Source organism: Rhineura floridana, chromosome 22 (genome assembly GCF_030035675.1).
Source record: "Rhineura floridana isolate rRhiFlo1 chromosome 22, rRhiFlo1.hap2, whole genome shotgun sequence".
NCBI classification, from domain to species: domain Eukaryota; kingdom Metazoa; phylum Chordata; class Lepidosauria; order Squamata; family Rhineuridae; genus Rhineura; species Rhineura floridana.
The window spans coordinates 19,427,864-19,452,934 of NC_084501.1; the positions used below are offsets into that span (position 1 = coordinate 19,427,864).

General features: G+C 46.5%; 2 protein-coding genes across 2 annotated transcripts; one reads left to right on the top strand and one right to left on the bottom strand.

Moving 5' to 3' along the window:
- Positions 1–1,078: 1,078 nt before the first annotated feature.
- On the bottom strand, positions 1,079–13,358 carry TOMM40L (translocase of outer mitochondrial membrane 40 like). The gene is made up of 9 exons (XM_061606405.1): positions 12,559–13,358; positions 10,724–10,791; positions 9,165–9,257; positions 8,437–8,538; positions 7,565–7,670; positions 5,340–5,462; positions 3,244–3,320; positions 3,033–3,135; positions 1,079–1,843 (listed from the first exon to the last, which is right to left on the bottom strand). Exons 1-9 carry the CDS (start codon positions 12,662–12,664, stop codon positions 1,704–1,706), a joined length of 918 nt encoding a protein of 305 aa, XP_061462389.1. The 5' UTR covers positions 12,665–13,358; the 3' UTR covers positions 1,079–1,703.
- Positions 13,359–20,305: 6,947 nt separating this feature from the next.
- On the top strand, positions 20,306–25,044 carry APOA2 (apolipoprotein A2). The gene is made up of 4 exons (XM_061606502.1): positions 20,306–20,418; positions 21,686–21,767; positions 23,959–24,106; positions 24,786–25,044. The coding sequence occupies exons 2-4, from the start codon at positions 21,716–21,718 to the stop codon at positions 24,904–24,906; spliced, it is 321 nt and encodes a 106-aa protein (XP_061462486.1). The 5' UTR covers positions 20,306–20,418; positions 21,686–21,715; the 3' UTR covers positions 24,907–25,044.
- Positions 25,045–25,071: the final 27 nt, after the last annotated feature.

The following is a 25,071-nucleotide window of genomic DNA, read 5'->3' on the forward strand; positions in this document are numbered from 1 at the left end:
CTTGAAAGTTCCGACTAAAACCCAGAGTGGATTCACTGCACCACTGATGTCGAAGCCACTAGTCTCCACTGCTGCCAACTTTTTGTGAGGAAAATGAAAATTGGTTTTCAGAAGTGGTAAGAAACTTATTCCCGGATGCCAGCATCCCACATTGGGTTCCAGATGCAATGCACCAGGAATTCTTGCGCACATGTGCTCCCTATCTGTGAAGACACTGCCAGGATGGGGTGCCAGTTTTCAACACTGAGGCTCAACTACCACAGTCGGTAGGGCAGATATACCAATGTTTATGGCACAGGGCAGCTAGGTGATACTGCGTGTCTCCCTGCTAGTGTTGCTGTAAATGCAGGAAAGTTCTTTTTGACAGTTATCTTGTTCTCCAATAATCCAAAAAGTCGGAAGGAAAAAAAAGACATCCAGCCAATAAAAACTCAGGTATCCAAATAAAGCTTATACATAAGCCAGCCTTTGCCAAGCTGGCGCCCTCAATATATTTTGGACTACAACTCCTATCAACCCCAGTCAGCACAACCCCTTCAATCGCCCTGCCATTCGAAGCCAACAACCCTGAACTGTGCTCCGTCTTAACTTTAGTTTATTGGAACAAGCCAACTTTAAACCTTCTTGAATCCATCACTTTTTGCAATGAGCCCACTTCAAACCAGAGTTGGCTTCCTCCAACATACTACAGGAAAGACTGACCCACAGTGCAGGATTCAGAAGCAACACTAAACTGTGGTTAATCTAAAATGGAAGCAGATGCTTCCAATCTCCTCTACACAGTGGAGAACGCAGGACAGACATGCCACAGTGAGCCCCAAAGCCCACTGCGGCTCGTCCTTGCAATTCTCGCCTACAATTTAGCATTACGGGCAAGCCCTCCCTTTTGTTTTTAAGATGAGACACACTTTCGCATCCCAGCAGGCGTCATCTTAGAAGAGGCGCATTAATAGATTAGATTTAATGCTGCAGCCTTAATAGCCACCTGCCAGAAGACTGGGTAGACAGGGACATCACAGACAAAGTGTCCAATAGATACAGCACCAGTTTCCCAAAATTAACTACAAATAATGCACTCTTTCTTTTGGGGGGGGCAATGCCCCCAGCATGATTTTAATTGTATTCCAAGCCATTACTACACAGAAGCCACAACCCTTTGTCCTCATCACAGCCCTGGGTATGGGGGAGTGGTGCAGTGCCCACAAACCCATCTCAGCCCACCAGCCTCTCCAAAACGCAGAACTTCGGGACAGAACTGACATAAGGATGGCATCGACTCTCAGCTACTCGAGGGAATGCCACGGTCAGCGTCCTCCAAACCCCAGCAAACGAAGGCATCATGAGGGAGGGCTACGGCACCCTTGCCTGTACCCTAATGCCTGCCACAGAGGCGATGCCTTGTATAATTGGGAAGAAAGCAATCCATGTTTTGGGAGGAAAGTATATCCCCTCCATAAATTAAATGTCTTTGAAAACAAAACAACAAATGCGAGGACCTCCTCAGGATTGCAGTGGGGGCGCACGGAGACGATGCGGCAGGCCCTGAATCCGCTCCCGCACTGCAGAAGTCTGTAGTGAAGTGCCTCGCTCTGCCCCACGCACAACACACACATATATTGACAGGGCCAGGGAGGGCCCTCCTACCAAGACAAAATGAAGTCCAAGTGCCTCTCGCAGCCGAGCGCGACGGGCCTTCCAGACGCTCAGCCCACGATGATGCTGAAGCCGCAATGGAAGCGGTGCTTCCAATGGTTGAGGAAAGCTCCCAAGGCCAGGGTGACAGGCAGAGGGGGCAGCTTCTTCTCCAGAACAGCCCCCACACACCAACTACTGTCCAGAAAACCTAGAAAGGAAACCGGGGGGGGGGAGCTTTACTTATTTCCATTTAAGTATTTAGGGTTGTCTCCAAGGCTAGTCCTACTCATAAACTCACAGAAATTAACAAACCTTAGCCATGTCTATTAACTTCAATAGGTCTGCTTTGAGTCGGTGTAACTTTGGATACAACTCCTGTAAACCACCCTTTTACAAAAACAATGGGGTGTACAACATAATATTACATTTTTATCACACCAAAAAAAAAATCAATGAAGACTTTTGGGTGGAAAACATTATGTTCCGCTGAACAAATACACTTTTTAGAAGAAGGTATCTAATGGAAAGTAGGAATGACTTCTGCTGAACTTCTAGTGCCAAGGAGTTCCACAGGTTACGGCTTGACGCACTTATGACTCGGTCTCTGGTGAAGGCTGACCAGACCTCAGGGGTGTGGGCCCACCAAGTTAAAAAGGCAACAGCAAACCCTCCAGTTTACAACAGCCCACCCCAGGGAACATCTCAGCAAGCTGCTGAGATACAGGCCACATATGCCCCATATATGTAAAGCACTACCACTTTAGTCATGGCTTTCCCTGCAAGGACCCTGGGAACTGCTGTTTGCTAAGGGTAGTTAGGAGACCTTTCCCAGGGCTATAATTCTCAGAGTGGTTTAACAGTCAGTCCCTCTTCCCAGGGAACTCTGGGAATTGTAGCTCTGTGAGGGGAAGAGGGGGTCTCCTAACAATTCTCAGCACCCTTCACAAACTAGTTCCCAGGACTCTGGAAATTGTAGCTCTGTGAGCCAAAGGCATAAGCAGGCCGGGTCTCCCACCCCATCCATACACATACCCATTCACACATAAATACCCGCCCTCACATGCATTTCCCCCCTCAGCGTGTCAGCAGGGAAATGCAGCAAGTCGCCCACAGAGGGAGAATGGCCTGTTCCTCCATCAGCAGCTTGCTATGACAGGGTGGAGTCTAGGAGGAGAGGGGGTGGAGACGAGGACGCACGCCAGATGGGAACCCCTGCAGCCCGCATCTGGCCCACAAGCCAGAGGTATCCCTCTTCTACCACACTCATTTTCTGCCACGGGAAGCCAGACAATGATGAAGAAAGGGGTTATGAGAAGCCAGGCCTCTCGAAGTCCTCAGAACTTTGAGCACATTCTGGCCTTGCACAGGGAGAGCATCCCAACAGCTCACTTACTCACCTCTGAAAACCATGTTGGCCTGCGGCAATGTGAGCTGATAACCGAAAGCAAAGCTTGTATCCTGTAGCCGAGTGTTGGCCTCAAATTCTACCCCGACCTGGATCTACGAGGGGGAGAAATCAAGAGGTCGAACTAGCTTGGCTGGCTGCTGGGCCTTCAGTAACTAAAGAATGCGGATGGGAGAGGGGGAAGAGGCTCCTTTTTCACCCACCTGGTCATTGGCACGATGGTAATAGCTGGCGTGAGCCCCGCCATAGCCAAGGTTCAGCGTGGCTATCCATTTGAGAGCTACAGCAAAGAGGAAAACACACAGTACAACGAAATATATTGAAACCAGGGCATCGTGGATACCAATGAGGTCTTTTTTTTGGGGGGGGGGATAGGTAGGCAAAGGGGTTTGTACGGCATAGTGACATCTTTGTAATGACACCCCTCCCTAAGAGACCTCTATTCCTGCCTAAGACCATAACCGCACCATACATTTAAAACAGTATCCTACCACTTTAAACAGTCACAGCTTTCCCCAAAGAATCTTGGGAAGTGTAGTTTGTGACGGTGCCGAGAGTTGTTAGGAGAGCCCTGAGCCCTTCATAGAGTTACAATTCTCAGAGTTGTCTGGGAAGAGGGGATGACAGTTCAACTACTCTGGGAACTGTAGCTCTGTGAGGGGAAGAGGCATCTCTTAACAACTCTCAGCATCCTTCACAAACTACACTTCCCAGGATTCTTTGGGGGAAGCCAGGACTGTTTAAAGTGGAATAATTGCGGAATGAATGTCCAGTGTGAATGTGGCCAATATGTGAGCTGATGAACCCAAGCTGTAGCGCAGGGATAGCTAACTTATTATTAGACTACAATTCCCATAATTCCTGATTAGTGGCCACGCTGGCTGGGGCTAATGGGAGTTGTAGCCTGACCACTGTCATCCATGCGCTGGTAACTTCCAGGCTGGACTACTCCAATGCGCTCTATGTGGGGCTGCCCTTGAGGTCGGTCTAGAAGCTGCTGCTGGTGCAAAATGCAGCAGCACGACTGCTCACTGGGGATGGATATGGCCAACATGTTATCCCGCTGCTGAAAGATTGCACTGGCTACCGACTGGATACTGGGGCAAGTTCAAGGTGCTGGTCTTGGTGTATAAAGCTCTACACAGCTTGGAATCAGGATACCTGAAAGATTGCCTCCCTCCATTAGTATACCCAGTCGATCACTGCGCTCTGCAGGTGAGGGCCTCATCGGGAGGCCCATTCAACACAATACAGAAATCAGGCCTTTAGTGTGGTGGCACCGACCCTTTGGAATTCCCTCCCCTTAAATGTTAGGCAGGTGCAGTCTGTTGTCTTTTCAGCACCTACTGAAGACCTTCCTCTTTCAACAAGCCTTTTAAGTAGAGACCTTCTCCTAGCCTGCATCTGTACTGGAATTGTTCTCAAGATGTTTTTAAGAGGCTTTGTTTTAAAGTTTTTTTAAAAAAGATGTTTTTAGCATTTTTATCATTTGCCATTTGCTGCTCTGGTCTCCCTTTGGGAGGAAGGGCAGGATATAAATCTAATAATAAACATCTGGAGGCCACAAGTTTCCCATTCCTTATTTGAGTGTTGCAAGACAGGGGAAGGGGGGAAATCCTCTCTCATATGTCTGAAACAGAATTATTCAACAGTATTTTTCCTGATGCAAAGGGAGAAGAGGAGGGAAAAAGTTAGCAACCACAACCACTTCTGCCCTCAATACTAGTTTCTGACATTAAAAAAAAAGCATTCAGACATGCAGCCTTCTCTCCCCCCCCCCAATCCTGAAGTGGTATAGTCCAAGGAGGACTGAACTTTTCCAAGTGTTTCAGTCAGCTCTTTTATGCTCTTGCCAATTGCATCTGAAGGTGCTCTTTGAAAGACCATGATGGAACAAGAGGATAACGTGGAGACTGGTGCCTGTCTCTTACATTAAAACTCCAAGGTCACCTTCACACCAGACATTTATTCTACTATTATTCCACTTGAAACAGTCACGGCTTCTCCCAAAGAATCCTGGGAAACTGTACTTTGTGAAGAGTGCTGAGAGTTTTTAGCAGACCCCTAGTCCCCTTCCCAGAGCTACAATTCCCAGAGTGGTTTAACAATCAGTCCCTTTTCCCAAGGAACTCTGGGAACTGCAGCACTTAGAGGGGCCTCCTAACAGCTCTCAGCACCCTTCCCAGACTACATTTCCCAGGATTCTTTGGGGGGAGCCATGACTGTTTAAAAGTGGTACCACAACAGAAGAAATGTACGGTGTGAATGTGGTCCAAGTCTTCAGCAAAAAGGAACCGACCAGTATACTTCCCAGCAAGTGTGACAATGGCGCCCTCTTCACCAGGCCGCCGGTGGTACACCATTTCGCCCCCGAGAACCAGCCGCGAAGTGATGCTCTGCAGAAAGTGCGCAACGAGGATGACTGTGAAGAGGGAAGAGCAGTCAAGAGTCCGTTGTCCAACAAGCCTTTCCCCATCCTACCCCCAAACAGTGTTGCACACGGCTGCCTAGCCAAGTGGCTAAATAACAAACACCCTTCAGGAAAGCGCTGTACCACAACGACAGCGCATCTGCTTTGCATGCAGACGGTCCCCGGAGCAATCCTCGGCATCTCCAGGTAGGGCTGGGACAGAACCTTGTCTGAAACCCTGAAGAACCGCTGCCTATCAGTGTTGGCAATACTGAGCTAGATGGACCATATGCCAAGCATATTCCCTCTAGAGAGGGAAGAGACCGAGGTACACCAGTGTTTCTGCCGCTGCAGCACAGAGGGGCAACTTGTGGCTGTCCAGGTGCTGTTGAACTACAACTCCCAATTCCCCTGACCGTACGGCCACGCCGATTGGGGGCTGACCACCTGAGCTAAATGAACAGCCATTAAGACTCAGAGTCTCTACAGCAGGGGTTCCCATACTGTGGCCCATGGACCACCAGGGGTCCACCAGCTTCATCCTGCGGTGTGTCTGCGGACTTGTGGTTGAAGACAGGAGACGGAAGGTCCATCGCATGCAACGCTCACATGGATTTGTAACTGTATTTCCATTGCATCTTTTATTTCGTGTATTGAATGACCATTCGAAATCTACAGAACTCAGTTTGCAAGACAATAAAATACAATATATCAGAAATAAAAGCAGCAATGACAATACAGGTTGTTGTTGTTTTGAAAAAAAATATACAGCAACTAGCACAGCACGTGACAAATGCTACAACAGGCAGAAAAATCATGCAATGCGTCTGCCAAGACCCTGAATGACTTTTGGTGGGAGGGGAGTTGAGAACCACCACATTGTAGCGCACTCCAAAGCAATGTCCTGCTCAGTGTAGGCAGAGTTGGGGCAGATCACTGCAGCTTCTCGGGAGCAACAGTTGTCCGTTTAGCCTCTGGCCTGCTAGCGCAAGGGTGGGGAATCTTTTTCCAGCCTGAAGGACGCATTCCCTTCTGGGCGACCTTCCAAGGGCTGCATGCCAGCAGGAGGGCAGAGCCAGAAGCAACAGTGGGCGGAACATATGTAAATTTGATCTATCTACAATAGGCTAGTTGCTACAGACCTGCCCCTCTCTATCCTCCATCTGGACAAGTGAGGGGCATGATCAGAGTTCAAGGGCACATCCCAGCCAGGCAAATACACTCAGGGTGTGAAGCCGGGCGGCTGAGGGGTGTGGCCTGGGGACAGTTCCACAGGCAGAGAGGCCCAGAGGGCCGCATTTGGCCCCTGGGCTGAAGGTCCCCACCCTTGTCGTGCCGGGAAAGGCTCCAGAGCTGAGGCTGCAGGGGCTGAAGGGAGAAATGAAGCAATCTGTCCCACCCAGGTGACAGCTGCTAGGCGACTCTATCCCACCCAGAAGCTCTGCCCCGCGTTTAGAGGCAGCTACCAGGTTACAGAGGGCCTGTCACATTCTAGTGGCAGTCACTACATTCCATCTGGCTGCAGAAGCTCCATCAGGGGTCCCTAGGGGTGGTTGCTAAGTAACATGGAGGCGGCGGAACTATCACCTCCTCTAGTGGTAGGTTGAGGGAAGACACCAGTCATGGTGGGCCTCCAGCCCATTCTAGGCCGCAACAGACTCCTCATCCTGATTCGCTGGGAACATTAAGAAGAGCCCTGCTGGATCAGGCCAGTGGCCCATGCCATCCAGCACCCTCTTCTCCTTGGGAAGAGGGACTGACTGTTAAGCCACTCTGGGAATTGTAACTCTGCGTGGAGAAGAAGGGTCTCCTCACAACTCTCAGCACCCTCAATAAACTACAGCTCCCAGGAATCTTTGGGGGAAGATGTGACTGTTGTAAAGTGGTATAATACTGCTTTAAATATATAGTCCGGATGGAGTCTCATTCCTCTAGAGAAGCCAAGTGGGATAGCCTCCTCACCTCTCTCTCTCTCTGTTTCACACACACTCACTGATTTTCCCAGACATGTTGTCAACTATAAGAACCAAAACAAACATTTTGAAAAGAGGTGATGCAAACCCACCGACGACCGTTGCAAAAAAGTCTGCCAACGTAGCAGGGCACTCACTCACTCGACTCGCTGATCAAGTCGGGGTTGCCCAGCGTCAGGGTGGCCGTGTAGTCGTCCCCACGGTACTCAGTATCAAACTGCCATGTCACAAATTTGGACTGCTGAGTCTGGAACAGATAGATTTTCTTTTTAAAAAAGAGACAGGGTGGGGATGGAACATTATTCAAGAATGAGTTCACAGCCTCGTTCTCAGAGGCCACAACCACACGATACATTTAAATCACTCCTGCGCCACTTTAAACACTGATGGCTTCCCCCAAAGAATCCTGGGAGCTGTCATTTGTTAAGAGAGCAGAGAGCTGTTCAGAGAGCCCTATTCCCCTCACAGAGTTACAACTCCCAAAGTGGTTTATCAATCAATCAATCTATCTATCTATCTTCCCAGGGTTCAATTCTGCTCCTTGGCCGCAGGGATTTGCTTTGCCGGTACGTTCCCCGCATTGAACGTGGTGGCAAAACAGCACCCAGCAGGGCTGAACCCTGCTTCTCTGCTGACGTCATTGGGTGACATCAGCTGACTGACAAGCGGTGTGGCTTGGGGGGAAATGGCCTCCTGGGCTAACTTGGACCCCTTAGTGGGCCGGGATTGGCCCATGGGCTGGAGGTTCTCCACCCCTGTTGTAGTCCAACAACAACTGGGGACACCCAAGACTGAGGAAGAATGACCTACTGGGGCTTCCAAATGTTGCCGTTTCTGCTGTCAGATTTGTGTCTATACCAAGAATCCTTATCACTTATCATATTAAATCCTTGCTCAGAAAGAAGAAGAAAACACACCCTGGTGAGTTTCCAGCCTGACAATGCCAAAACTGTTTAAGATCCTGCCTTTAAGTCTGCCCGTCTCACGCACACCCACCCCAGGTGCAGTTTTACCTGGAATACAGCTTTTGTCCGTACCCGCTCGGCCAGTAGGTGGAGCACCTGAGCATTGAGGCTCCCAGAATTGTTAATGTCACCAATGAGCGTTGGGAAGGCCTGGGTTGGAAGCAGAGAGAACGTCAGAAGAGCCCGGCTGCAGGATCAGGCCAGTGGCCCATCTAGCCCAGCGTCCTGTTCTCACAGTGGCCAGCCGGATCCCTATGGGAAGCCTGCAAGCAACACCTGAGCGCAACAGCAAATCTCTACCTTTGTGATTCCCAGCAACTGATATTCAGCACAATGCTGCCTCCGAGAGTGGAGGGAGGGACAGTCTTTGCGGCTAGTAGCCACCGACAGCCTTATCTTCCATTAATTCATCTAATCTCCTTTTAAAGCCATCCAAGTTGGTGCCCACAGCTATCTCCTGTGGGAGCAAATTCCATAGTTTTAACAACGCGCTATGTGCAGAAGTCCTGTCATCTATCCTGAATCTTCCAACATTCCCCTTTGGTGGATGTCCCTAAGTTCTAGCGTTATAAGAGAGTCCGCTTTCTCCTTGCATAGTCTTATACACCTCTATCATGTCCTGCTCACCTCGCAATTTTTTTCTAAATTAGAAAAAGGGCCCCATATGTTGTAACTTTTCTTCCTAGAGGAGTTGCTCCAGCCCCTTGATCATTTTGGTTGCCCTTCTCAGCACCTGTCCCCACCCCACCCCCTTAAAAAGGTATGCTTCCCATCACCTCTGTGGGGCTCAACTGCTTGTCTCCAACGTATGTTGAGTTGAGGTGGTAGCTTGACTGGCCAATTGTGCTCATGTGAATGGTGTGGGTCACCTGCAAAAAAACAAAATGTGCCACACTGATACAGAGGTGTCTTTCCCCAACCCACCGAGAAATGAATACCACGATCCAGACAGATATGTCACACTTGGAGAGGGTACAACTCAAATTTACAGATTCGGGAGCTCTGGGATTTGTAAGGTGGGGTGCCAGGGTGATAAAAGATACCAAGACCCCCATTGGCCATCACAAAAATACAAACAGGACAGAAGTACATTTTGGCAGAGGTGGTTCCCAGCACACAGGACCCCATGCTGGACATTCTGTCTGATCTGTTGAGCTATTAAATCAGGTGTGGGGGAACCTTTTGGCCCTCCAGATGTTGCTGAACTACAACTCCCATCAGCCCCTGCAAGAATGGTCAAAGGCCAGGGATTATGGGAGTTAAAAGTTCAGCAACTTCTGGAGGTCCAAAGGTTTCCCCACACCTGTGTTAAGGCAAACACAGAATCCTTACATGGAGTGTATTTATCACCATCCATTAAAATCAAATAACAGATTTTCCTCCCTATTATTCAAAAAGGAAACTCTTTGGAGAATTCCACTGAGAAATCTACTCCCAGGAGATTTATAAGGGGAGCAATACAGTACATAATGAACAGTATTTTCTACCACTCTAGCCACAGATATACAAAATATGAATTACAGGTATTCTGGGATATCTCCCATCCAAGTATGCTGCGGGCAGAGTTCAACAAAGCCCCCCAACGCCAGCCAGCATACTTCAGCATACTTGGTTCTGGATGTGTGGCGTCTTTGAAGACAGTAGGACCTGCAACATCTTCAGATGCCTTTATAATAACCTGTTTATTTGGAAACGTACAGATTGAGCTGGCACTAAAGGGGGACACAGCAACAAGCACACAGGCAAGGTCACTGGCCCACCCCAGGAGCAGTATTGATGGAATTGGACATGACATAAAATGTTCTAAGCCAGACCAGGGGTGGCTAATGTGGCCCCCTCCAGTTGTTGGACTACAACTCCCATGATTCCTAGCTAGTGGCTACGCTGGCTAGGGATGATGGGAGCTTCAGTCCACAATATGCTAAGGAAAAGATGTTGGCTCCCCATACTGGAAGGTGCTTTATATCCAGTTGGATTCTTTGTCTATTTAACCCAGTACTGCCTACTCTGCTAGCAGCAGGTCTCCAGAGTCTTGGAGCAGGCAGAGGTCTTCCTTCTTACCTGCTGCCTGACCCTTTTTCTCTGGAGATAACAGAGGACTAAACAAAGGACCATCTGGTGCTCTACTACTGAGATACCTTCCTCCCCCCTCCTCCCCCCAGACACAAAGGCTATATGGAGATGCCAGGGATTGAACCCGGGACCTTCTGCATACAAAGCAGATGCTCTGCCCCTGAACGACAGCCCTTCCCTGGGAGGCGGGCCCTTTTCTCCATTTGATACAAGCTGATTCAAAAAGACGAGTGCAATGGATAGCAGCAGCAAGGGTACACACCTGAAAATGACTGGTGAGGGACTTATTAATGACCAGCTTGACTCCTTCTGTCTGTTGCGGGAAGACTTCTGGAACGGAAGCAGAGAGAAAAGGAGTCGGAATCAGGAGATAAGGTGGCTCTTATTTATGGAAAAAGAAGACAATGAACGGTCAGCGAATTCCTGGATCAGAGACGGAGAGCCTCAGGTTCAGGGGCCACGTGCGGCCCTCCAAGCCTCCCTAGCTGGTTCTCCGGACTCTTCCAAGGGCTTCTTAAGCCAACAGCCCTGCTTTGCAACCTTCTGAGCAGGGGTGTAGTCGTCCAGGGTCTCACTGGGTCTTAGAACCCTTACTTTTTTTGGAGCAGGGTCCCTATGTCTCCAGCATCCTATGAGTCAATCAGCACGAAAGGGGAGTGTATTAGCCAGTGAGAAGAGTCTTCTAACACGCTTCCTTGTCCTTTCCTGAAGATTAGAGTGAAAGGAGGCTAATCAGCCACTGAGAAGACTCTGCTCAGGAGCTAAAACTTTCCCCATTTATGCTGATTGACTCCTAGGGACATCTCCTAGGATCTCATTCTCAACCCAGCAGCAAAAAGGGGGGGGAGGGGTGTTGCTGTGACTATAATGAAGGAACCCTGCACTTCTGAATTTGCGACCACACTACTGCTTCCGAGAGCTGCATGCCAGCAGCAGGCAGGGCCAAAGGTGAAAGACATTGGAGCAACAGATGTGACTCTTACCTCTGTACAGCAGGATACATTGCAGCCACTTCTATACAAACACCCCACTCTCAATCCCCCATCCAGACAAGCTAGGGACATGATCGTAGTTCAAGGACACATACACAAGGAAGACAGGGAGCTGCCTTATAACGGAGTCAGACTCTTAGTCTATCTGACCGGCAGCAACTCTCCAGACTTTCAGACAGGGTGCTCCCCTAGGCCTACCTGGAGACGCCAGGGATTGAACCTGGGACCTTCTGCATGCAAAGCAGGTGTTCTATCATTGAATAATGGCGCTTCTCTAAAAGTAAAGTCACGATTCTAGTCCTCATGATTCAGAGTTCAGGGCTGTATTAGAAACATGAGTAGCTGCTTAGACTGAGCCAGACCATCTAGCTCAACATTGCCTACCCCAGGGGCTCCCAAACTGTGGTCCGGGGGCTACCAGTGGTCGCAAACTTCATTCAGGTGGCCCGTGGTGCGTCTATGGATTCGTGGTTGAAGATAGGAGACAGTGCATCCATCCATTAAATATCCAGATTGGTTTTTAACAGCGTTTTTATTCCCTTCTTTTATTTCTTATATCATATTAAATTTTGAATTCTATGGGTGTAATCCTACACAAAGATTTAAATTGTAATACTGTACAAAAATGTATAAGAGATAAAAGCAATAAAAATATAATTAACAATCATACTGCATTTAGTGCAGTACTTTACAATTGTTACACCAGGCAGAAAAATCATTAAGTGGTCCACCGAGACCTTCAGCAATTTTCAAGTTGTCCATGGGTGAAAAAATTTGGGAAGTGCTGGCCAACGCTGACCGACTGCAGCTCTCCACTGTTTCAAGCAGGAGCCTTTCCCCCAGCCCGACCTGGAGATGCTGGGGACTGAACCTGGGGCCTTTCTACATGCCTAGCAGCTGCTCTTGCACTGAGCTACAACACTTCACCAGTCACACAAAGCCTCTTGAGGAGAGTACAACACAGGGGTGGTGGTAGGTGTAGCCCAGGGAGAGTCCTGAGAGCCACCCTTAGCCCCCAGGCCTGGAGCAGAGCATCATGAGGACTAGCAGACTGCGGCAAAAGCTTTGAATGAGGGATCGGAAGAAAAAGCAAACCAGGGCTTACCTTTACATTTCCTATGGAGCTCATCAAAGCTGCCCGGGTTGGCAAGTGGCTCCTCTCGATGGGCCCCTCTGTGCAGCCCAGGCATAGGGGACAGCACATTCCCCATGACCCCCTCAATCCACACTACGTAGCTCAGCTTTGGCCCATTGGGCTCTCTTTGCTTTTAACCTACCCTTGCTTTATACAAGCTCTGCCTCTTTCCTGACTCCCGCTTTGAATAAAATTTTTTTAAAAACCCACCCAGGTTCAAGCAGAGAAGGAATTTTGTATCAGCAAACGCCGGTCATTGGAGCACCCACCAGCCATAATAACCACCCCAAGAGCCCCTTCCCCAAAACAGTCCCTTTTTCGGACATTAAATGCCAACAACTTAAAACCTTTCATAAGAAGCTTGGCCAGGTCTGCTCCATAAACAGGCCCTGCTTTTGCAAGGGGGCAAAAAGGAGGAAGGGTGTATTCTCAACAGGTGGAAACCTGCCAAGACATGCTTTGGGTACTCAAGGCAGGCTTAAAGCAGGATCTGGAGCATGCACAGAAGGCTGTGGAGAGGGAGGGGAAGCACGTCTGCAAAAGCAGCAGCCAGCGTCCTGGCCAAAAGCAAAAACCAGCTTGTGGACAAAAGGAGCCTCAACTACAAACTAAGCTCTAGGAAGAAACCCACTGTGAGATCTTGATGGGGGCAGCCATATCCCCCCCCGTCCCTCCCTTTGACTCCACCCGCCCTTTTTCAGGAAGCGATTTTCAGTGGTGAAACCTAATCGATGCTTCAGCAGCCATGTTCGAAATGGGCAAACCTCTCCTTCCCCCTCCCTTTCGCTAGCCATGTGATGGCAGGCACGCAAATAAGGGCGTTGATTGGATGGAATGCTGCAATCGGCTTCCTCTCCCTAAGTCGTTCCTTCAGCCATTGGCTGTGGCTGTTTCCCCCCCTCCCGGCAAGCTGCTCTGTGATTGGATAAAAATGTTGCTGTCGTCTGCTTTCTTCCATTCAACATTCCGAAAGGCTCCGCTCCCGCCCCCAAGCTACGGAGGAGTTGTCAGCCCGCCAGGTGCTGCTGGACTCCAACTCCCGTCAGCTTTAGCAAGCATGACCAATGGCCAGAGATGATGGGAGCATCTGAGGGCTACAAGCCCTCAGCTCTGGTGTAGGCAAAACTGAGCTGCATGGATAAATGGCCTGGCTCTGTGTAACAGGGATGGGGAGCCTCAGGCCCGGCCCCCAAATGCGGCCCTCGGGACTCTGTTTGGCCCTTGCCTCTTCTCAAGCCATACCCCTTACCAGCCCTGTTTGTACCCTCCTTGAGTGTTTTTGCCTAGCTGGAATGTGTTCCTGAGGTCCAATCATTCTGCTTACTTGCATGGATTTTAGTATTAGTATTATCACCCCACCTTTCCTCCAAGGAGTTCAAGGTGGCATACAAACATAGCCTCTCCCCCAATTTTATCCTCATAACACCCCAGTGAGGTAGATAGGGCTGAGAGGAGATTTGAACCCTGGTCTCCCTGCTCCTAGTCTGACATTGACCACTCTAACCACTAAAAAACAATCAAACTTTGGGAAGTTTGGGGAAATACATTGGAAAATGTGGGGATGAGGGAATGTTTAACAGAAAGACATATAATCACCCTGCAAGCAAACCAGAGTGAATGTTAATGTTTTGATTCTGATTAGAAATAGGGATTGTAAATTGGAATATAATTTTAATGTTTTGTGATGCTGGGATTCATAAGCTCCCCTGAGTTTCTTTTGAAAATTAGGGATGTACATTTTAAAAAAATAAAATATTTTTCCTTGTGGACAGATCCAGAGCTTTCAGAAATATGCTTTCTGGTTATTTCAGGTTGGATCAGGATGATCTATTTTCCAAAAAAAATTCTGCAGGGGTGGTGTTTGCTTAACTGATCCTTTGGACTTAGAGCACCCAGCAACTCTTCAAACACAGAGACACGTGAGAGGCAGCTATGACGAAGGAGAGAGGCCATGTTGTTTATGTACAATACCCCTAATGCCTGCCTAACTCTCCTAACACCTGCCAACCTGCTTGGGATGGGCAATTTCACAGAATGTTTGAACTTTGAGATAAAGCAAAAAGGGTTTCTTTTTCCTCTCCTCCATCCTTCCACTGCTATCCCTTGATTCTGGTTCGTTACCCTCTCGTTTATGACGACAAGATTTATCTGGATGATGCAGACAGGCACATGGGAGAGGTCTGTGGTTATGCAGTGCAGATAAGAGCAGATTTTGCAGAACTTAAATACTCAGCTCTTACATTGTCGTCATCAATTATTATGATTATACTAGATTTCTATCTATTCAATTAGAGGATGGTTTACAGCACTTTAAAAATACAATATTCAGTTAGAATAAAGTACAGTCAAGAGAACAGCAAAGGTCCTCCTCAAGAAATAAATAAGGTGTCAGAGGCCAGGGTAAAGAGGTGCGTCATCAGCATACACCGAAAGACATACAATGAAAAGGTGCCAGATGCACCTCTGTGGGGAGGGAATTTCACAGTTTAGGAGCTGCCACATAGAATGCCCTCTCCTGCACCGCCACCCCCCTGAACTCCTGAGGGCACTCTCTGCGGATCTTAATTCTCGGAAAGGTCTAAAGAGAAGGAGGCAGATGTTCAGGTATTTGGGGCCTAAGTCGTTCAGGACTTTCAATGCAAATGTCTTGAATTAGGCCCACAAAGAGGTTTCAAAGACGTGATATGAGTTCTAAACAGAACCCCACCCAAGCTGGCAATCTGGCTGCTGCATTTGGAACCAGTCAGAAGTTTCTGAGTTGTCTTCAAGGGCAGCCCCACGTAGAGCGCATTGCAATAATCCAACCAGGAAGAGACCAGAGCATGAAGTAGTACTGTGGGCAACCTGTCTAAAAGGGGCCGAAGCTGGCAAACCAACCAGAGCTGGAAATGGACAATCCCAGCCACTGAGTCCACTTGAGCCTCCAGTGAGAGCATTGACTTCAGGAGTACCCCTGAGCTGTGGACCTGCTCCTGGCAAGGAAGTGCAACCCCGTCCAGAACAGGCAGTCTCCTGGCCACCTGGGCTAGTTCCACCACAGAAATTGACAACGAGGGTTGTCACCTGCATAATGTCCTGTTTAGATGGGCTGCCAGACAAACTCACATGTCTTCAGTTATCAGTCACCTGCCTTTTAAAACTGACTCGTCAAATGAATTCTGTACATTGAACAACCTGTGCATACCAATTAAGCCTCCAAGGGAATGCCCTTTTGAGATGTGACGCGGGAAGCAGGAAATAAGGTTAGGCGCGGGAGGGGAACCCACAGCCCACCACAGCTCCCGTCATCCCTGACCATTGGCCATGCTGGCTGGGGCTGATGGGAGTCAGAGACAACAACAGCTGGAGGGCCATCCAGTTGCCCCCACTGCTGAGACATTAAGAGCCCTGGCTTCTGGATTGGGCCCAAGGACCCTGCGGTCCACCATGTGAGGCTGCTCACCAGGGCAAGGTGGGGCAGAGAGCCCTATCAGCATTCACAACTGCATCGCTTAAGTGCCACCTGCAGCATCCTTGCAGACGCCGGGGACTGAACCTTCTGCATGCAAAACATCCTTTGCTTTATTCATGTGCCAGCTGACAAAATATTATGAAAGCGTACAGAAGCAAGCACACAGGGAGCACCCATTTTGGAGCAAGATGTGCACAATAGTCATCTTAGCCAACTCTGAGAACAACAAACCACTTGCACTGTCTCTCCATAAAGTCTCTCATAGCAAAACGAAGGTTGCATGGCACGTTCGACATCAGGCCAAAGGGAAACTAGTCACGCATCTAGAAATGGATTTTTTTTTTATGGGGAAGAGGCTGCTGGTTGTCTGTTTCCCCCACAGACCAGGTCCAGAGAGTCTCTTAAGGACCTCTTTACTCCTTGGGCTTTTTCCCCATCCCTTTTCTGCTGACACCATTTCCCCCTTCCCTCATTTTCATGCCTGCCCCCATTAGTCAACCTGACATGTTGGAGGTTAATGTCCAGCGATAAGATTAGACCCAGGCACTGTCCTTCACCTCACTGCTAGTAAATCCTGTGAGCTGGCAAGACCTTTCGGGAGGCTGAAAACAGACAGAGAGGCTGGGACCTCTGGTGCAAGGGTTGCCACATTTTTTTACAAGCACCTGCTCCTGTGTCTTTTGCATCAGCTCACTTACCAAACATCACCATCATCATCATCATCATTGTTGTTATTTTAAAAGAAATGGGGGTGCTACAGCATCTGATTGTCCTGGTGTGCAATCTATACTCTGGACAAGAGGCTACTGTAAGAATATGAAGAAACTGACTGGTTCCCAATCGGAAAGGGTGTGAGAGAGGGGTGTATTTTATCAAGCTATTTGTTTAATCTATACACAGAACATATCATACGGAAAGCAGGATTGGACCAAGATGAAGGAGGTGTGAAAATCGGAGGGAGAAATATAAATAATTTAAGATATGCGAAAGATACCAAACTACTAGCAGAGACCAGTAATGATTTGAAACGAATGCTGTTGAAAGCTAAAGTGGAAAACAAAAAAGCAGGACTACAGCTGAACGTCAAGAAGACTAAAGTAATGACAACAGAAGATTTATGTAACTTTCAAGTTGTCAACGAGGACATTGAACTTGTCAAGGATGGTCAATATCTCGGCACAATCATTAACCAAAATTGGGACAATAGTCAAGAAATCAGAAGAAGGCTAGGACTGGGGCGGGCAGCTATGAGAGAACTAGAAAAGGTCCTCAAATGCAAAGATGTATCACTGAACACCAAAGTCAGGATCATTCAGACCATGATATTCCCGATCTCCATGTATGGATGTGAAAGTTGGACAGTGAAAAAAGCGGATAAGAGAAAAATCTTCTCATTTGACATGTGGTGTTGGAGGAGAGCTTTGTGGATACCATGGACCATGGTATCCTTTTTTTCTACTCCCTTCTGTTTTCCCCAGCATTATTGTCTTTTCAATTTATTTATTTATTTATTTATTATCTGATTTATATTCCGCCTTTCCCTAGTGAATCATGTCTTGCTCACATATACCACAGAATTAAAACTCTGTAAAACTTGCCTAAAGCACACTTAACAAGTGTTTAAAGCACATGGCTTCCCCTAAAGAATCCTGGGAACTGGACTTCCGGGAAGGGTGACTTCGCTTGTGCCTGCTTTTGAGACGGGCTCCCGCCTCAAAAGAAGCTTATTCAGATATAAATCAGAACATTTTTTTTTGACTGATGAAATTTCTCCCGGGCAGGGAGAAACGTAGAGATCAACCTCAAAAGCCTGTTTTTGTTGGGAGGACTGGATTTCATTAATTTATGAGAAAAGGTCCAGCCAGCAATGCCGGACGGACTTCCGAACAAGCTCTATCTGATTAATGCAATACGTGTTTTTCTTCAAAGAGAAAACGGACTAACAGGCAAGCACCCTTCTTTCTATTATTTTTTTTACTTGGTTTAAATTGTTGCAGCAAAAAGAGATTTGTCAAATGAATCAGCTTTAAAGAACTTCTGGGTGAGCTATAACTCTTCTCTGTTATTCACGAAATTAACAGCTTATCTCTGTTTCTATTGCAAAAAGCTGTCCTGGAAGTGCATTCTAAAGATATAAACAGAAGAGGGATTTCTATTCCGAGGAACATTATATTGTCTGGGACTATTCTCTTTTTGGTCTATTTTATTTTGACGAATCTGCTTCTTCACGACGCCACTAACTGTTTTGATGCTGGGAACTAAATTTGTTTTGTATTCTTGAACATAGAGAGATAAGGCAGGCTGTTCTGTTTATACTGTGATGTCATCAAGCCTGGAATATTAACCCAATTGTTGCTGAAATAAGAAGTGATTCTTCTTTATTTTTGTTTTGTTTTGTTTTCGTGGTTTTAAAAATGGCAATCAAGAAAGTGGCTGAGAATCTGGAAGTAATTATGTTTCAGAAAATAATGGATGAGATTGAGATAATGAAACAAACCCTGCGACAGGGCAGTAAGGAGCTGAAAATGGAACTGAGCAAAATGACGCAGGAGCTTAAAGAAATAGGGGATCCTGTGAGAGAGGAGAATGAGATCAGAGATGAGAAAAGAAAAAATAAAGGGAAGATACAAGCCCTGGAGATTGGAACAAATGTGGAATTGGAAAAAGATCTGGAGTTTATGGATATTAGAAATAAAATCTACTGTTTGGAATTTAACGTTATCTCTGAAGAAATTAATGAAGATATTAGAGATAAAGTTATCAATGGCTTGGATAATCTTCTGGACTGGAATGATGTGATGGAGCTTGATATAGAGAAAATCTATGGAATTAACTGCAGCCATGTGACAATGGAAAAACTATCAAGAGATGAGCCAGTGCATTTTGTAAAAAAGAAGAACAGAGATATGACTTTACAACAATATTTCAGCAACTTATTCAGAATTGATGGCAAGAAAATATTTGGGATAGAGGAAATTCCCATCAGACTCTTATTATATGACTATGGCTATGACAGCAAGATTATTATGGAATACTGATAATGGAAGACTGGACACTGAAATTACTGGACTTAACAGGACTATTGAAGATGGAAGATGGAATTAATATGGATAATGGAATAATGGCTATTGAAATTATTGGACCTAACAGATTTTGATGAGATGGATTAATCGATATGTTTATTTGGACTATGGTTATGACAATAAGATTATTATTATTATTAACGAGATGGATTAATCGACATGTTTATTTGGAGAAAAATTGATAGATATATTTCTTAAAGAATTGAAACCTCTCTTTGACTTTTTGTGGAAAGAATAAAGTAATGTTTATGAGATTTGATGATTAATTAAGATAACTACTGGAGGAAAGTGATTTTATAATATAATTTAAGAGACAGGATTGTTATATATTGTAGACCTACAACTGATTTGATCTGCGACAAATGGGAAGTCAACATTTTATTTTTTTGTTTAATCATTTTTGTTTTGTTTTGTTTTTTGTCTTTGAATGTTTTATGATTTTGTTTTGTATGTTTTATGAAAATTTGAATAAAAATTATTGTAAAAAAAAAAAAGAATCCTGGGAACTGTAGTTTAGCCCTCAGAGAGCCATAATATCCAGCACCCTTAACAAACTGGGAGAAGCCATGTGCTTTCAATGTGCTTTAAATATATGATGTGGACAAGTCCATAGCAATGGCCGTCAACTTGGATGGCTTTTAAAAGCAGCTTAGACAAATTTGGGAAGGATAAGGTTAGCAAGGGCTATGTGTAGCCACAATGGTTATGAACTAGCTGTATTAGTCTCTGAATGCCAGTCGCTGGGAATCACAAGTGGGGAGAGTTGCTGTTGCGCTCAGGTCCTGCTTGTGGGTTTCCCAGAGGCACCTGGGGTTGGCTGCTGTGAGAACAGGAGGCTGGATTAGTAGATGACAGTAGGGCTCTTCTTATGTTCTCATTATTCCCATGAAGCAGCTTTGTAAGGTGGGCTGGGACCATCAAAAACAGGGCGACCAAAACTGTACATAGGACTGAACCAAGCCTCACATTCTGCATAATCCCCAATGAAGCTGTGAGATTTTCTTGTCCATGCTAAATGTTATCACCGAAGTGTGCGTGTGTGTCTCTCTCTCTCTGTGTGCATAACCCTTAGACCCCAAAGCTGTCGACGTGGGAATTGTCTTCGCACATTGCACCCCTGAGAGAGATGGTAAATGCGGTGGCAGGTTGGGAGGGAGAAGATAAGCACCAATCAACAGGCAGAATAGACCAGGCAAAACAGGCTGGTCTTTTCATGCAGTATATTTAAGAACCTACAACATCTAACTAAAAGTCACTACTTTCCTGGCGACTGGCTCCTTCTGATTGATTCCTTGGGTAAGAATGAAACAACTTATTTTAAATAATAAGGGGAGGGGGTAGAATTGTAATTTCCCCCCTCCCTGGCAAAAATGACTTTACCAGCTGTGACAGGTAGAAATCCAACCGGTGAAGCTTTCCTCATCACTGTTACAGGGCTTGATTTCTTGGTTTTTTTTAAAAAAAGGATTATGGCAGAATTCAAGTCTAATACTCTCTCTCAGTGGTCAGGTGGAAAAGTGCTTTGTTGAGTGCATGTATGCATGGATGAAGTCCTACTTCATGCGTTAGGGCACTGAGATGTGGCACTTGCAACAGATGCCAAGCTACAAATTAAGCCCTGCTGCACTGCCATGATGCTGGAGTAACTGTCCCAGTTGAATTTCAGCTCATTCTTAAGATGGGGGAAGGTGGTAGGTTAGAGCAGAAGGGTGAGAATCAGTCACAAAGAAAGTTGCTGACTGGTGTGGAACAGAGGAGTTATCCCTGACAACAGTAAAAAAAAAATTCAAATCACCAGTATGTTGCAACAAAATGTTGCAATGTGAAGAGCTCTGGCTCAGGATAAATCCATTGCATTCCCCTCCCAATAGTCAGCCAGCGTTCCGTGTCCTTTGAGCATCCTTGGTTCTCTCCTGGAGCTCTGTGTGTGTATGTGTGTTCCTCATATATTTTCCCTCCTACATTGTTTTGCTCTTCCATCATCTTTGTTGTAATTCTTGTTGTTTAATATTCTGCACCACCAATGCACATTTTTCTTTTCCATCAATTCCATTTAGAAAGCTTCTGTGCCACCTTTCAGAGTTCTCCAAATAACGTTTAATGTGGGCAAAAGCAAAACACAAGCTGCATCCTCACCATACATGCAAAGCCCATGGCTTCCCCAAAGAATTCTGGGAACTGTCGTTTATCCCCTCACAGAGCTCCAGTTCCCAGCACCCTTGACAGTTCTCAGCATTCTCTGGGGAAAGCCCTGTGCTTTAAATGTATGGTGTTTGTACGCAGCCATCCACGGCGGAGGCCTGCTTTGGTCCTTTCCAGCACCTTTCATTATGCAGCCTTCTCTCTAGCACAGGCGTTGCCATCTCAAGAGTGGCCATTCTATTGACCAAAAAGGATGGAGACATTTGTTGCTAGTCCTCATGAAAAACCTGGGAATTCATATGGCCAGCTAAGAAGCGGGCAGCAGAGTGAGAGCCATTTGCTGCTGGGCAAGGAAGGACTGGGCTCTGCCTTCTGTTCCCCATTTTCACATGCTCTCCCCATCCCCTTTTTTTTTCTTCAGAAGGTGCAGGAGCACTCAGAGTGCGCCAAAATGAAGGTGTTTGCCCTGGTGATCCTGTTAGTCAGCATCTACTCCATGGAAGGTATGGCAGGGTGAGGGGCTGGCAAATCTCTTCATTGCAAATGGTTAGGCGTCAGAATGGGTAAATCCAGATTAAATGGGAAGTGGCATCACAAAGATGCCGTTTTTAAAAAAATGCACGCATTGCAAGAAACACTCATCTGGAATAATGAATAGGAACTTAGGAAGGTGCCTTATACCGAATCAGACCATGGGTCCATCTAGCTCAGTACTGTCTGCACTGGCTGGAAGTGGTTCTTCAGGATTTCAGACAGGATTCTCCCCCAGCCCTACCTGGAGATGCCAGAGGTTGGACCTGGGACCTTCTGCATGCAAGGCAGATCCTCTGCCACTGAGCTACTGAGCTTCCCCAACTCTGGGGTCGCTTTCTGGCATGTTTAATTGAGCATTCATCCTGATTTGTTTGCACAAAGGCGAGGTTAAACAACGCCAGCTATGCACTGAGCACTCATCCCGATTTGGTTGCACCAAGGTTATACAAGGTTGCATCAAGCTAGGGTCTGTCCATCTTGGTGCTCACAGCTTTAAATTTTCCCAGTCTTAAGTTCAGTTCACATTTCCACATCAGTTTGTGATTTTTAAAAACACACCCTCCCGAAAATTCTTCAGCATTTCAATTTATACTGGACTGCCCACAGATCATTCTGCTCTCTTAGCTGTTCTGCAAGGCTTCCCCGATTATTGCTGTCGGGGGGGGGGCACTTGCGTGCTACAGCGCAACAAAATGAGGACAAAAATATTATATATATATATATTCCAGAGCATTTGCGGTATGAAAAGTTACAGGATTTCAGCAGGATGTTACAGGACATGCACTGATTGGAAATGAAGCAGTATGTCCGCTCTGAAATGTTTGCAAGCACAGTCTTGAAAGTGGGGTTGTGCATAACCACCCAGACATCATCCAGGACACAAATCATCAGAAATGAACAATGAGGAAGACATCTGCAGAGGCCCTAGGATAACAATTGCTTAATGTAGGGATGAAAGAGAAAATCGATTCAGCTCACATTCCAAGCCAGATCTATCATATTTACACTTTCCAAAACGATATGAGAACTGACACCCATCCATCCTTTGAAATCTGCAGTTCTCTGAATTTTGCTGAGGGCAGGACTAGACATTCATGGGTGGAAATTACAAACAAGCAGTTTTTAGCTAAACATTAGGAAACACTTCGGTCATATGCGCCCTATACTTTTAAAGGACTACGATACCACTTCACATTTAATGTCAAGTGTGCGGAACAGCATGAGAACCAAAACGTAGCAAAAATTCACACTTATCTGAAGTTTGCAATCCAGTCCTCCAACCAAGCCCTGTTTCCAGCATGCAGATATTTGGGGGAAGTGTGCCTAAAAATGAATATATTAGTAAAAATAACATACAAAAGTGCATTACATGAGGAGAAATTGCTTGCAAAAACGTGGCCTTTAGTCAAAACGGCATACAAAAATGTGTTGATTCAGGGAAATTTGCACTAAAATGCTGACAGATTTTCATGAGGACTTTTAAAAAAATCTCAAATTGTTACAGAAATGTGGAGAATTTAATCCAAGACTGGAAAAAGGAAAAACTGACAGAACCAGAATTGACAGATGTGGTGCCTAAGTAAACACTGTGCTGTGGCAGATGAATGTCTGGAAAGCAAAACCCAAAGTTTGGACGTTTGTAGAACTGAACCCACCTTTCCCCTCTGATAAGTCATTCCCCCACGCAGAGATCACTGGTTATTCAAACAATGACACATGCAAACAGTCAAATATTTGCTCCGTAAAGATGAGCTAATTATTCCTGAAAAAACCAACGGCTCACAGAAACACAGAGTTGCAACCCCTCTCCTCTGGCAGCCACGGCTGGGACTCCCTCTTACTCCCCAAAACTGCTTTTTGCTGCCAGTCTCAAAAGGGCTGCAGTCTGCCACTTGCTGAACCTGGAAGTCAACACACTGGACCATAAGGAACTGCCTTTTACTAAGTCGGACCGTTAGGTCAGTATGGCCTACACTGACTTGCAGAGGCTCTCCTGCCTTTCAGGCAAGGACTGAGCTGCCGATAGCCTTATCCTCCATGAAAATGAAATAGGGATGAAACCTTCATTGTCATATATATGATGAACGAATGAAAAGTGTTTCCGTAATATGGGTGGGTGCTGGGTGGCCCTTACTCATGAGGTTTCCCATGCTCTTGCAGGTGCTGTAGTGAAACGGCAAGCTGAAGGCGGCGCTCCGGACCCCGCCCTCGGAGAGCTTCTTGAAAGCGTCAGCCAGACTGTCTCTCAGTACTTTACTGAAGAACTGGTGAATGAGGCAAAGATAGAAGGACTTAAAGCCCAAGCAGCGTAAGATCTGGGTTTTCTTAAAGCACTGCTACTATCTGCCCATCTGCTTAATGGGATTCCTTTAGCGCACATTTTCATCACGGCCGTTCAGATTTTAATGGGACTGTTCTGGCATATTTTAAAGCCGGTGTGTTTTTGTCCTATTTTTTTTTTTTACATCATTGTGGAATTGGCTCATATGTTTTGCAAACTGTTTAGACCCCATCTGGGCACTATGTGGTATATACAAAATAATTAATATATTAATTAATTTCACATATCCTTTGAAGAAGGGCTGTAGCTCTGTGGCCATATGCCTGCTTTGCATGCAGAAGGTCCCAGGTTCAATTCCCGGGAGAAAAGCTCTTCTGAAACCCTAGAGAGAGCTGCTGCCAGTCAGTGTACACATGCTGAGCTAGATGGACCAATAGTCTGGCTCAATATAAGGCAGCTTCCTATGTAGTAGTAGTAGTAACAATAATAATAGCAGCCCATGCAGTTAGGAATGGAGCCTCCATGTGCAAGGGCAATCTACCCGAATAGCAGCTGCTGAGATCAACCAATTGGGGAGGGCCATTTGCCTTCACGCTCTGCTTTGTGGGGCTTCTGTCTCATCACTGTTGGAAACGGATGGGTTCAGTTGGGAACCTTTGGCTTGAACCACTGATATATTTCTTTCTTTCTTTGCTTTAAATGGCAGGACTTACTTTCAGCAGTTAAAGGAGCAGCTGAATCCTACCGCCCTCACTGAACAATTGAGGGAGAATACTTCCCAATTCTTCACCAAGCTGGTGGAGGCCCTCAAGAAAGGGACCCAGTAAGGAGCGGAAGCTGCTTCCAAGAGCCCTCACCCCCCCTTCCGCCGAAGGGGAAACTAGGGGAAATCTAGCACCTTCTTGTAACCCAAAGACTAATCGGACCTCACTCTAGTTGTAATAAAGGCACTGTATTAACACTTACTTGTGTGTGTGTGTGTCTGTGTCTGT